The 14003-nt window shown below is 41.5% G+C and overlaps 1 protein-coding gene across 1 annotated transcript; it reads right to left on the bottom strand.

The window, feature by feature from the left end:
• Positions 1-4318: 4318 nt before the first annotated feature.
• Positions 4319-13724, bottom strand: LOC142213563 (sulfotransferase 2B1-like). Its single transcript, XM_075281935.1, has 6 exons — positions 13527-13724; positions 10953-11161; positions 10151-10277; positions 8163-8257; positions 6598-6778; positions 4319-6388 (listed from the first exon to the last, which is right to left on the bottom strand). Exons 1-6 carry the CDS (start codon positions 13663-13665, stop codon positions 6273-6275), a joined length of 867 nt encoding a protein of 288 aa, XP_075138036.1. The 5' UTR covers positions 13666-13724; the 3' UTR covers positions 4319-6272.
• Between the last annotated feature and the right edge of the window lie 279 nt (positions 13725-14003).

Raw genomic sequence — 14003 nt, forward strand, 5'->3', positions numbered from 1 at the left:
GCTATTGGTGCCACTAGTTTCCTACTGGGAGAAGAGTCCACTATGGAGATCGCTGCCCAAAAGGTGTCCACCTGCAACTAGGAGGAAGATGAGACCCCTAAGACTATTATACCCCAAATCACGAACCCAACTCTCCCACCCACTTTACTTGCTTTGGCAATGCCAAATATCTATTCGGATGTGCCAATAAAGCTTCTTTGATTTGATTTTACTTAGTTTCAGCACAGATATACTTACACTGTCAGAAATGGAGGGCATTACTGCTTGGTGTCATCGCTGAGTGGTGAAGAATGCCCCCTCATACAGAGCAAGGCTTTGGAACACTGTCAGGAGGGACATTTCTCACAGCGATGACGCCAAGAAGCAAAGCCCGCCCTTCAGACAATGCAGTAGTAGTTATTTTCAGCACCGATATCTCCTGCACCCAGTCACATACATAATTTAGTCAGATTTCTAGCTGTATATAATACCACTGATCTACAAAGACTTGAAAGGTCCTTTTTAAACTCAGAGTGGTGAGTACTGAACACAGATTACCACTCATTCTCAAGGGTGCCTGTAATAGAAGGAAATTCTTTCTCCATTGTTATTTATTAGTATAAGGGTTGGCTCACGACTTTGTCCCAGCTTTTCATTTTGGCCCACTGTGTATTTGAGTTTGACTCCCCTGCACTATATGCAGTTGTAAAACGTTGAGGTCATCATCAGAGCATAACGGTGGACGTGGTGAAGAAACATTCATTATTTCCTACTAGTTCTGTTATTCTACCTAGTAATGCCTTTTTTATCTCATTGCTGATGTTTGCACAGATAGGTCTGTTGCAACATATCCTGCCCTTTGACATATGCCAAAGGGGCCTCCCCACTCATTTCAGAATCCTGTATTACTTTGATCTAGATCTACATAATGCAGGCCACACATTACCGCTGCTCGTTAGATCATTCTGAGCAAAAGCTGATGATTTTGGTAGCAATGGCCTATGGTAGCATCTAATGTGTAAGAACTGCTGACTCCAACTACCCCATCCTATGGTGCTTAGGGAGATAAGCCAGTACCAAAAGAGTCTGCCAGGAGCTTCCCCTCTCCAATTCAGTACATGTTCACAGTTTGGATTAACATGCATGTATATGGGGGGAATCAGCTCGCAGCGCCGCACCTCCCATGAGGCGACCTGAAGCGAGCGCTTCAGGTGGCGCTATGCCAGGGCCTCAGGGAGGGCGGCATTTTTGCTAAAGTAAGCCAGTCCAGGACAAGCTGTCCTGGACTGGCTTAGCACGGAGCGGTGGTTTGGGGAGGCCACTGGAGCAGCGCTGCTCCAGCAGCCTCCCCGCACGCTCAGGCAGAGCGCAGGCAGTCTCGGGGCCTGCTCTCTGCCGGCGAACGGCGCTAAGCCCTGCCCCCTCCGCTTAGCCCTGCCCCTCCACTAATCCCCGCCCACGCTCCGCCCCTCCCCCGGCATGGGGGGGCGGCTTTCTGCACTTCGCCTCGGGCGGCGAAAGGGGCAGGTTCACCCCTGATCAGCTGTGATGGCTTTTTGTTCCTAGCAACTTCTACCCTTCCTCTGTACACATACACATTCATACAGCTGATCTCCTGAGTGAACAAAGGACCAAGGTGCCTTGAGACTCAACACAATCAAGTGATAATAATAATAATAATAATAATAATAATAATATTAATAATAATAATAATAATAATAATAATATTTGTTTATTTATATAGCACCATTAATTCCACGGTGCTTTACATTTGGGGGTTACATACAATACACAAAATATACAGGTAGATATAATACTAACAGTCACCGACTGGCACAGTGGGGTAAAGGGCCCTGCCCGCGAGGGCTTACAATCTATGGGATCTGATAGTCAGAGACATAGCTAAAGGATTATGGGCCCTGGTGCAACGTTTCAGCTTGGTCCCCTTCCCAACACGATCTTGACCTGGTGAGCATGCTGACAAAGGTTGCCTTCATCGAGGAAATCAATGCTTCAGCTGGTATAAACCAGACATACAGTACCTTGTAAACATAGTTTGCAGACAATTATTCCTGCCTCCCTTATGCATCATTTCCAGTTACAGACCACACACAATGGACACCTTATAAACACCCCCTCCCTCCAGCCAAAACTATAATTAGAAACACTGTTAAATTGTAGGGGTGGGCTACAGCTTTATTAAATAACTATTACACATAAGCAGAACCTTGTTATCCAATGACAACCTACATGACGTGTCACCAAATGCTGGCCACCGCATCAAGCGTGGCCATGTATTAGATGTTCCAGTGGGTGACAGTCCGTACTCCTTACAGATATAAAGGATCAAAGTCCTGCCATATTCCGCTGTAAGTCTTGCTCATGTTAACAAATGTGATGGAGATAGATAAAAGACCTATATAGAAAGTGTAACCAATACTAGGGATTAGACCTCAGATTCCAAATGTTGTGAGCCAATACAGAAACTCACTGTAGGAAATCTGGAGGATAGGAGTAGTAGTTTTGACAGGAGCACTTGTCACGCTAGCTAAAAGCTCTCAATTGTCTCCTCCAGCCTACCTCCTTAGTTTAGTGCATTGTTGAGAGGAGTCTGCAAGGTACATGGTGGTGTTCATTGTTTTCCCCAAGTAAATTTCCCCAGTTGTCTTCAGCACACTGAGCCTGGTGGTGGTAGTTGGAGGGGCCCTTGGTGGTAAGTGCATGAGCTGACTCAATAGACACAAGTTACAGGTGAACAAGTTGTAACTTTACTTAAGCAATAGCAAACCATATAACAGCTTCCAGTAAACCATACTACAGTTCTCAATGGGGTTTCTATTGTAGGATGTGAGATGTGGAAGTGATGGTTCTCCAGCGATATAACCCAGGAATAACAAGGTGCCAAACGCTTGATTCTATGTCTCTCTATATTACACAACTCCAGCGATGACCCTGCTTACCCAGTGGGAGCTGGGTCTTCACTATAAGGCTCTAGATAATATCAGATTCTCCTCCAAAATGGCACTTCTTCTCCACTCCTCTCTCTCAGGTTGGCAGCAATATCTTCCCTGTCTTAGGCCTGCAGCAATACAGTTAAGCTTCACTCTCCTATCCTCTGTCTTAGAGTTGGAACTCCTATGTCAGCTGGCAGAAGCCCAACTAACTGAAGACTCCATGAGTTTCCTATCCTTACCCAGCATTCTGTGGGCTGAACTGAACCGTGACTCTCCCAGACAAAGGGGTGTTCCAACCCCAGTGGAAACTGCCCAAGACACAAGGGAAATGTACATATAGCAGCATATCAACTATGTTCATGTAGCACATAACATAATGCAGTTATACAGTATGTTGTTAAGTGTTTAGCAGTGACCACTGGGATGTTGCACCAATATATCCAATCATAGAATTTGCTTTCTATATAAGATCTAAGACATAACCAAATGACCAAATTTCTATGAGCTGTGAAAACTCAGACACACTATTTTCCATGGATCGCACTCTCTGGTCTCCCAATGAGGTGAAAGTCAGTAGAAAAATGTATCCCATATGGATTCATGAAACACGTGGTCATGTGAATAAAGCACAAAACACATTTTACACAAATTAATTCTCTGACATTTTTATGCATAGTTTTTATTTTTTAAGGGTAGAAAATATAAAAATGACAAAACAGACACATAAAATAAATGTAACAATACATAGTCTATAATATACAGCAGGAGTGTACCTATAGGGTGTGGAGAGGAAGCAGGTGCTATAAGGCAGGAGGCAGGAATAAGATATTCATAATTTTACCAAAGGTGGATAGGGGCCTCATTACAGGTTTTGCATTGGGGTCCAGGAGCTTCAAGTAACAGGTGAAACATTTTTATTGCTATTGTTATATGACACATCTCTGCACATCTCTCCTTAAAGAGGACCTTTCACCACCTGGGGCATATGCGGTGTAATACACCGCTAGAAAGCCAACAGTGCTCCGAATTCAGGGCACTATCGGCTTTCATGTTCTGTGCCCTGGGTGTGAAGAGCTATCGGTGCCGGTACCGTAGCTCGTCACTGTCAGAAGGGCGTTTGACAGTCTGTCAGGCATGCCCTTCCTTACAGCAGCATCTATAGCGCTGTACTGTGATAGGGGACATTCCTTACTGCCCAGGGATGACGCTGAGCAGTGAGGATTGCCCCCCCAGTACTTGTTTATGGGTGAGTACTATCAGGAGGGAAGGGAGGCGTTCCTCCCCGCTCTCACAGTACAATGCTATATGCGCTGCTGTGAGGAAGGATGTTCCTGACTGACTGTCAGAAACACCTTCTGACAGTGAAGAGCTTCGATACCAGCACCGATAGCTCTTCACTGGGGGCACAGAACGTGAAAGCCGAACGTGTGGTAATGGTGAAAAACATTTGTTAGTCAGCTTTTTAGTGATGTATAAAACTGCATGTGCCCCAGGAGGTGAAAGGTCCTCTTTAAAGGAAATGTTTATTCTAAGTGAATGCCCTATCATTTACCAACTCTCCCACTGATAATCTTGCAGCCCTATGACAAACTAGGAGGCATTTAGTCCCCTTGTACTCCAGGGGTAGGGAGCTTCTTTGGGCATCATGGGCAGTCTGAGGAATATCTTGCTAAACTACAACCTACTTGGCATACTCCACTCTAAAAATTATAACACGATTGCCTACATTGAACAATCCCATTTTGTTAGCAGGTTCCAACAAGAATCTGATCTCACAGTTTTCCGTTGCTGGGACCCAAATGAACATTCATCTGTAATTTGTATTATATCATAGCATCACCAGAAAGCATATTAATCATTGCAAGGTTCTCATTGAAATCAGTGGAATGTACAGGCAATGTACAGACATGTCGGCCCTCTATGTAGCAGATTATTCTGATCTCCTTGTCTCTTGAGTCTCAATGCTTTCTATATTTTGTCCAGTATGCATATATCAATTTCTCTGTTTATAAATGAACCAATATCTGCTGCTTTATATAATACTGTAATAAAAAAATATCCTAAAATATTTAATAACAGAGGAGAAAAAGCAGACCATAGATATGAGACTTTTATGGGATTACATACTATATAACTTGGGCTAGTCAAGGCAAAGTGGAAGCAGATGTATTTGGCAACTGCTTACTTTTCACTCTAAATAGATAAAAGGTATGTCTATTAAGTAGGGCTGGGTGAATAATCGAAGGATAGCCAAAACTGAACATCCAGGATACTTGGGCATGGTTTAAAAGAGGAGTGACCAAAATAAACGCCATTAATCATAATTGAGGTAAAATGCACCATTAATCCCAATGTTGGTTTAGGTCATAATGGCTCAACCCTACTATTTAGCCAAATATAATAGACATGCTAACAAAAGATATCATAAATCTATCTGTACAGCCATCTATATATCTTATATCAATGACCAGTTTAACTGAGGTAGATAACAGGCTACAATCCAAGTGTGTCTGTAAAGATATTATAGCATGTATAAAATAACTTTATTAAAATGTTATATTGCTACTGTAAAATAGTATAGATCTAGAAGACATGACTACATTGTTGTTAGGACTTATTGCAGAGTTTCACTCAAACTAAATCGTCCCAAGCTAGAGACCTCAATTTTATGGTATCCGTAGGCTGCAATGGAGCTCAGTGGATGACCAATTAACTGGATTTTCCAGACTAAAAATTATTGATAACCAACCCTAAGGATATATCATCAATATCAGATCAGTGAGAGTGTGATATTCGGCAACCTCCCTTCTCCCCCCTATCCCCCCGCAATAGCAGTTCTCAGCTGACAGTTCTGTTCTCTATGTAGTAGTCAGACTAGGTTACAGCAGAGCCACTCCTATTCACTTGAATGAGGGCTATGCTGCATTGACTCAGTTCAGCCACTACAAAAAGAACAAATCTGCCTGTTTCCTACACAATCTGTATTTAAGATGCTGACAGTAGAACCATTGTTCGGTGTTAGATCCCCAGCGATCTGATATGGATGACCTATCCTTAGGATAGGTCACCATTTTTTTAGTCCAGAAAACCCCTTTAAGCAGTTGTCAGCCTTCTGTGATAATACCAGCAAGCCTACCTCCAGCATTATGGATTCTCTTCCACAAAACAAGTTACATGATAACCAGTTGAAACAACTCACTGTATTCTGCACAATATTTTACAGTTGGGCTCATATATGTCCATGTATATTTACTTCATACGCACTCTTGTTTTCACTGCCATCACTTGCACATAAATATGCTTGGTTGGTTTGAGTGCTTGGCTTTTATAGATCTTTGTTTAGTCTAAGTTCCAGACAATGTCTATATCACAAGCCAACATTTTATCTTTATAAATCTTATCAAAGGTTTCATTCTGTTCATCTGTCAGGTGATTTTTCCAATCTCCAACTACCCCTATAACAAAACAAAAAAAAAAAATTGATATAATGAGTAAATGAATAAGTTCAGCAAAATATTTGGCATTAATGACAACCCTAGCACCTTCCGTAGAATCCAAGAAGAAAAACTACTGGTCATAGCTTCCTTCCCATGGGAAGTCTGAACATGAGCAGGACTACCATATTGAATGTGGTAATGGAGAAACCCATTTGTTAGACACCCACCTTTCCTCATGAATTTGCTTTGCTCATGGTCCAGAATCTCCTGGGGTATAAGTGTGTAGTTGACCATTACATTCTGACTCATGACGGCAAACTTGCAGTGTTCTTCTATCTTATCTACCTCCTCAGAGTACATGGGACAACCCAGAAAACTGCACAGCTTCTTTACTGATCTTCTTAAGTCCTTTCAAGATATGTGACAAAAAGGTCATTGATCTTTTTTTTTTTTTTGGTTGAAAAAATAAAGCAACAGAAACAGTACAATGGAAACAGTGAACACTTGGGGCTTATTCAGATGGCCAAGTGTGGTCCAGGTAATACAGTCCTTGTGATGGCCACATTTCCCACACCAACTCACTGCATCATCGGGAACAAGACATGCTCTAAGACTTTTCACATGTGCTGAAAGTTCACATTCTAAAAACTTAAAGGGGGCATTTGACCCCTCCTCCAACTCCAACCCTTTGCATTCTCCAATAGGTGCCCCTACAACAATTTCAGTGTAGTTGAATTATTTCTCTAGTCCAACCATTCCAGAGCAATAAGTTCAGTTAGTTTCAACAACCAATATGCAAGTTAGGCTATCTACAGTCAGGTGGGCTGTCCTATGCAGAGGCACACCAACAAGGACATATTGGCAGGGGCTGATTTAACCATAATGTAACCCATGTAACTGTGTCGGGTCCCAGAGATAAGGATGCTCCACTGCTGTGGGTTATTACCTATTGTATGATTCCAAGAGGTAATACTTGATATTTACAGCTCATGGTCCCCACTCCTGCATAGATCTGTCTCCACTTTGGCTTCAGGGGGAGCCACACACTACATCCAGACACTAAGTCATGTGCTGACATTATTCATCCAGACATAGAATGCGGAAGCAGACTATAAGCTAAAGTAGATGCCAGGCTGGAGAGGGGTGAGGGATCAATCAGTACTAAACTTCCACTATTGCCTATTAAAATAGTCCAATATGTAGCATCCTAGTGTGTCACTGTATAGATGCTGAAAAAGGGGGCAATATAGTGCAATAGAAGGAAAAAGGGAACACCATACTGTGTGTACTCCAATAAAAGAAACTATTTACTGTGTGGGGCCAACAAAGAACTTTAATAGATCTGGGTACAATCTGAGTCTAGTATGTCCAAACTCGGAAGACACTTGATTGTCTGAATAGACTCTCATTCTGATATGTGATAGGAGCTTGAGACTATTCAACTACGAAACTTTTGTTTTGTGCCCTCCCCAGTCTCATGAATGTTCACTTGCTAATTGACATAAAGGGGCTTTCCAATGTTTGTGTTTCGCCTGCTCTGCTGTCTCCTCTCTCCTCCACTTCCTGGTTTCAATGGTTCAATAAGGGGGTGTTCACACTTGCGCCGCTGTCCACCTGCCGAAATTTCAGGAAAAACAACTTGGGGACGGCTTGCATACACTCAGTTTAAAAACTTAATCATTTCAGTGGGGTTTTTAAAGCAAAGCACCGGTGTCCGTATGCAGCCACTCCGCCAAGAAACTGTTTTTTTTCACAGGGGCACAAAGTCGGACATGCTATAGATGTCACTTACCTTATGCATATCTTCATATGTGATATAAAATATATCCAGGTTATTTTTTTGACTGTACCAGCCTTTGACATGGTCAAACCATGAACCATAATATACTGAAATACATAAGAAGAAACATGTGAATACAATACAGTATGAGGTATACAACCAATCCTGTTCTCAAGGGATATTTCTATCGCTAAGATATAGCCTCACTTTCTGATCAGTGAGGATCCAACTGGAGGGACTTCTTGGATCCTGAGATTGAAGAGGTTGTAGCATTGATTTTTTGGGGGGCATTGACTCTCCTGGCCACTAGTTGTGCAGGGTATTCATTATAATACCCTGTTTCTCCGAAAATAAGACATCCCCCAAAAGTAAGGCATGGGGGGAGGTTTTGTTAAATTGCCTAATATAAGGTACCCCCCCGAAAATAAGACATCCCCAAAAACACTGCAGCCAGCAGAACACTGTGTACGATGTTCCGTGTGCACAGATATGCCGGCTGCTGCCTCTGCTGTGATACCACTGTTCCTGCTGCTGTAAGATGAGCTGGAAAAGCATCGTATGCTGCGGGGAGTCCACTCTCCCAGCTCATCCCACAGAAGCTGGAACAGTGGTATTACAGCAGAGGAGGCAGCCAGCTTTCCTGTGCACACGGAGCACAGCGTTCAGCCGGCTGCAATGCCCACTAAGTGAGGCTCTCCGGCACAACCGCCGGAAGCCTTGCTAATCTCTGCTAAGCCCTGCCAACAATTTCCACCACTGTGACCAACAGCAACACCAGCGCTGCTATGAAGATGGGGAAGGTAACTAGCATACCTCCCCCACCACCACCACCTCTTGCACCACCTACAACCGGCAGTCATGCCGGCACTCCGTTAAGGAAGCGCCGGTATGACTGCCGATTGTCCCCTGCTCCAGCCGCTCCATAAGACATCCCCCGAAAATAAGACAGGTCATATATTTCGGAAGATAATTTAATATAAAACAATCTTATTTTCAGGGAAACAGGGTAGTTCCCTTCATAGAAAGTGGTTGGAAGCCCATGTAAGAAATAAGCATGAATGCAAAGACCTGAAAAGGAGTCCATAATATATCATGGCTCTACAATGAATTTTGTAGCAATAAAAATATTATGTGTAACGGTAATAATCTGGGGGCAAACTGATGCTATAGCCATCACCAGAACATACTGATTCATGATTCTGGTCCTGAAACCTATTAAAATCCTATGTTCAAACACCAAGTACATGTTCAGTTAGACAACCATCATTTAACTCTTTGAGATGTCTCCTTCTGTGCAGTTCAGTTTTTAGTTAATCAGATTTCAGCCAAAACAACAGCCTGGTGAGGGACTGACTCTTGGCACTCTCATCTATCTGCTGTTTGAGGGGCAGAGACTCTGCAGACTTCTTTGTTTATACCAGTCTTTCTAGTGCATGCAGTTTACTTACTAGTGGACTGCAGGGTGTTCACTTGAAAGGGACAAAGCCATAATATCCTACACTGCCACTACTAGGTAGACAACATGCAGATGGACAGACACAAACAGTGAGTGCTGTGGCCTCTTCAGACAGCTGAACGGGACGCTAAGAATAGGTCGCCCACTGATCTGATATTGAAGACCAATCTTAATGATAGACCTTAAATATTGTGATCCTAGAAAATCCATTTAATTTAGTCACTCAACTTTTTGAGATTGTTGCAAGGCAATCCTGCCTGGCTACCACTGGGTGATGAAACAAAAGAGTAAGGCTACATTTAGATGATAGGGAAAACTGCCAACATTAATGGGGGCTATCCTCGTTACCATTATTTTGATAGTACCTATCATGGATAGATCCCATTTTTGGCCATTTTTACAGATCACTATACACTGAGATGTATGGGGGATCCGTGAAAACGTAAACGGCATGAAAAATTGAAGTTTTTCACTACTGTTTTGCTCCTCGCTCATGTGCATCTAGCCTTCCATACCCAACACTTTATTAGCTGTAAAGTCTGACCTTTGCCTTCCAGGAAAAGTTCTAGGAATTCAGAAAATGATCCGGAGTCTGGCAGGAATCTGGCCATCTTATGGAAATAATAAAAGGACACAGCCACATCTTTCGGATTCCTCACTATATAGATGACCTGAGTAGAAAGACATCTGGAATGTTAAGTTAGGTTCCTCCTCGTACATACATTACACTTTGAATGGAACTGAGAAGGAATACTAACACAAGAGTACATAGCATTTCTTGAAACCTCCACTTTATCAATAAAAATCACATTCAGCAATTTATTATATCTGTCCATGAAAAGTTGGGTCCATTGGAGATGGTCCATTACAGTTCCAACTTGCACATCTCCCCATAATATAGAAAGGAGGGCTTTGTCACATAACTAGCCGGATATTACTTTCAGAAGTCTGAAACATCTGGATAATAATGCTTAAAGTATAACTAAACTTTCAGACAACTTTTGATTTTCTGGAAGTATTTGTCATGAATACATTTTGTAATATACTGAGATATAACTGTCAAGTGACCTTCCCTTGGTTTATTTTCTCTACATGTTACACGGCCTTTTACTCCTATACTCCATACACAGTAACATTCAGTGAAAGGATCAAAAATGTGTTAAAGTATTTTACAAAATGTATTAATGACACAAATACTTCCAGAAAATCAAAAGTTGTCCAAAAGTTTAGTTACACTGTAAGAGAACTTTCTAAGGGGCCTATCCAGCTTTTCTGGAAATAGATATAATTAAGAAAATGGTGAAAAGAATTCATAAAAGTCTTAGGATTAGGATTAATATACTTGCTTTTGCTTTAGACTTTTGCAGGGCTGGAGCTAAAGTATCACTTGGAAGATGAGTAGTGATGAATCTGGGGCCTTCTTCATTCTTCAGAGTATCTTTAAAGTATGTATGCTCCAACCATGGAGCACGCACCCAATTGGGTACAGAGGTAGCTATCGTCGGATCCCCTTGGCTGTAGATAAGCGTCAAGATCTCTTGCATCCATGTGGTTCCTACAGGGTGGTACAATATTAAAAATCAGTAGATGACTCTAAAGGCTTACACCACACACTGATACACAAAGGTTCACAAATCTCTAATAAATTCTACAAGAATTTTTCTAAATCACAACTCCAATACCCCTGCATAGACATGACGTTTAAGAGAATCGGTCACCAAGTACAAAATACTCAATGACATGTATCACGTGATTCTCGCTGTACCCCTGAACAATTTGGAGGGTTTTTTTTAATTGTTTTTTTAATCCACCCACCCATTCAAAAGATATGGCTCCTTGAAGATTATATGTAAACTAGCTCTGATACTCTAAGTGGTTGGGAACCTTATTAGTTTCTCAGAGAAATACAAAAAGTTATCACTTCTTATTGGAGAATAAGAACTAGTTTGCATACAATCTGCCAGAGACCACATCTTTTGAATGAGTGGGCAGATTCTAAAATGAAAAATACTAGATTGTTTAGGGGCACAGCTAGAATCACATGATGTATGACATTTAGCAATTTTGTATTTGGTGGCAGATCCTCTTTAAAGTGTGACAATTTGTCAGCTTTCAGCCACCACTAGAGGGAACTTGCTACATAATGTTTATTCCATGCTATATTGTAACAGTATGTGACTGAAGGAAGACAGAATTTTACCATATATCATGGCATAGATTTTGAGTTTTGTATTAAAAAGACAAAGCTCCAAGCACTATAAAGTAATATTAAGAACTTGATGTTGACCTAAGATAACATGGTGCTAAATGGAGGAGATGTGCTTTGAGCTTTTACTTTAGATTTACATGTTGGGAGTTGCAGACTGTCATCTGTCATTTCAGAAATGGCCTTCACCTGTATTTGTGCGCTAAGTGTTTCAGGCTCCATTTCTATTTACATGTCTCTAGACCTTTTTACAATTTACAAAGGGATGGGTGAGGGCAAGTGTGACAATACAGAGGAAACCTATTTTCAGACTGTCTAGTTCCTACAGTTGCATATATCATGTGCATGACACATAAGAGCACTGATGGGTCAATATATTGAAATCTAACATATGGAAAAGTATATACATATATTTTTTTTTATTTATTTTTTTTTAATTTTGGATGGGTATCCATACTTACCATAAGAGTTTTTTTTATTGATCTGGACAATTTTCCTCTACACATTACAACTATCAATTAATTGTAGTGCGTGTAGTTTCTGTTAAGTATCTTTCACCATTTCACTGAAAGAATTTAGCAGCCGACCAGTCATTGTCAGAAGGTCACAAACATAGGGACGTGCACAATGGGACTTTCAGCCATGTCCAGAATGGAACCCATAGAGCTATCAGCAGGTAGAAAGCTTCACCCTGTCATATCTTCCCACCAGTTACTGCTACAGCAAAATTACTTTTAAAGACATAACCAAGTCTTGAACGTTGGTGCTAACAGCTCCTCACGTTGGCTAATACAGTACAGTATGTAAAGTGCATATAAAAAGGGACTCTCGTCATGAGGCAACCAAGTGGATTAAGCAACAACTATGCAGGAAACAGCTTGAGAACACGGAAACTTTAATCATAATTGCAATTCCTTACATAACATTAAGGTGAATCACATGTGTCATTGATAGAAAAAAAACAACACAGATAGCACATGGAGGATATCCGTGTGCCAACCATGACCTCCAAAGAACCAATGTATCCATGCCTAATATGTATGATAACCCCTCAGAGAACCATACAGCACTAAATTTCTTATCATGAAATGGCTAATTCAAGTGCCTCCAGTTATAAATAACTCTCCATAAATGGAGTGTATTTACGTATAAGAAACATTTTTAATACATCTTGTTAAAGAGATCTGTTTCCTTCACCACTTATTAAGTTGTTCTACTGCTCCTTATCTTTAATATGAGAGCATTATATTCATCTCAATGTTCATCTCACACATAGACCTCTCTAAAGAAGGGAGGGGGAGGAGGTTCTCCTGCCGGCTGGTTAATTAATTTATTGTCTCATTCTGTGTACTAGCAGCCTCTTATCTAAAAACCTAGCAGTGGTCAAAGCACACAGAGTAGCAGAATATAACAGCAATTACTTGAGTGTCCCTTTGCTTGTGCTGTAAGTAAAAATTGGACAAAACTGTGGTCACACATGCGCCTTAATCAGTATCCATGGGAATGGTGGAAACAGATGAGTACAGCCGCAGGGTGGAGAAGAAGGATGCATATGTATCCTGCTGTAGTTCTCTGTCTAAATACCTTGAGCAAGATATGTGCCCCCCTTGGCACCTTGTGCCCATCACCATTTCCCCGATATATACAACAATTCCTATAACAGAAGCTTATTGGGAAATTACTAGTTAAAGAAACTTAAAAGTGTCACCCTTACCTGACTTCGGGTAAGTAACAATCACCACATCTCCTTCCCTAAACTGGAATTCCTGAGCGTACTGCAGGGACTGTTGAGTATGAAGATGCCCTGGTAACTGAATTCCAGCAAATTCTTCCGTCACATCCATTCTGTCCATTGTAACTAAGGGAGGAAGAGCAAAGCTTAAATAGGAAATGCAAATCAACCTTCCTGCTTTGGCTTCGGTCACAGCCTCTTGCTTTTTTTTTTTAACTTCCTATCAGTGACTCTTTGTAGTTTGCGGTGCCAATATCGGTTTAGCTTCCTTTAAGAAATTTCTAAGCAACTTCTCTGTTTCCTAAAGTCATAAAGTGATCTCGCCTCTCTGTGTCGTAGTTGGAGAGGGGCCAGGAGCTTTGTATAGGGTTCTAGAAAATGTATGCATGTCATGAGCACAGGGGGAGTGCCATAAGCTCCGGCTCTGGCTGTAGACTCATGAATGCTCCACTGTAAGAC

Source organism: Leptodactylus fuscus, chromosome 7 (assembly GCF_031893055.1).
Source record: "Leptodactylus fuscus isolate aLepFus1 chromosome 7, aLepFus1.hap2, whole genome shotgun sequence".
NCBI classification, from domain to species: Eukaryota; Metazoa; Chordata; class Amphibia; order Anura; family Leptodactylidae; genus Leptodactylus; species Leptodactylus fuscus.

What these genes read in the sequence shown, in the direction of transcription:
- LOC142213563 (XM_075281935.1), bottom strand. Translation starts at nt 13,665, where the DNA reads ATGGACAGAATGGATGTGACGGAAGAATTTGCTGGAATTCAGTTACCA. An exon ending in TGTTACTTACCCGAAGTCAG is followed by an intron (nt 11,162 to 13,526) that starts GTAAGGGTGACA and finishes ACCACCCTGTAG; the next exon opens with GAACCACATGGATGCAAGAG. An exon ending in ACTTTTCCTGGAAGGCAAAG is followed by an intron (nt 8,258 to 10,150) that starts GTCAGACTTTAC and finishes TATGTATTTCAG; the next exon opens with TATATTATGGTTCATGGTTT.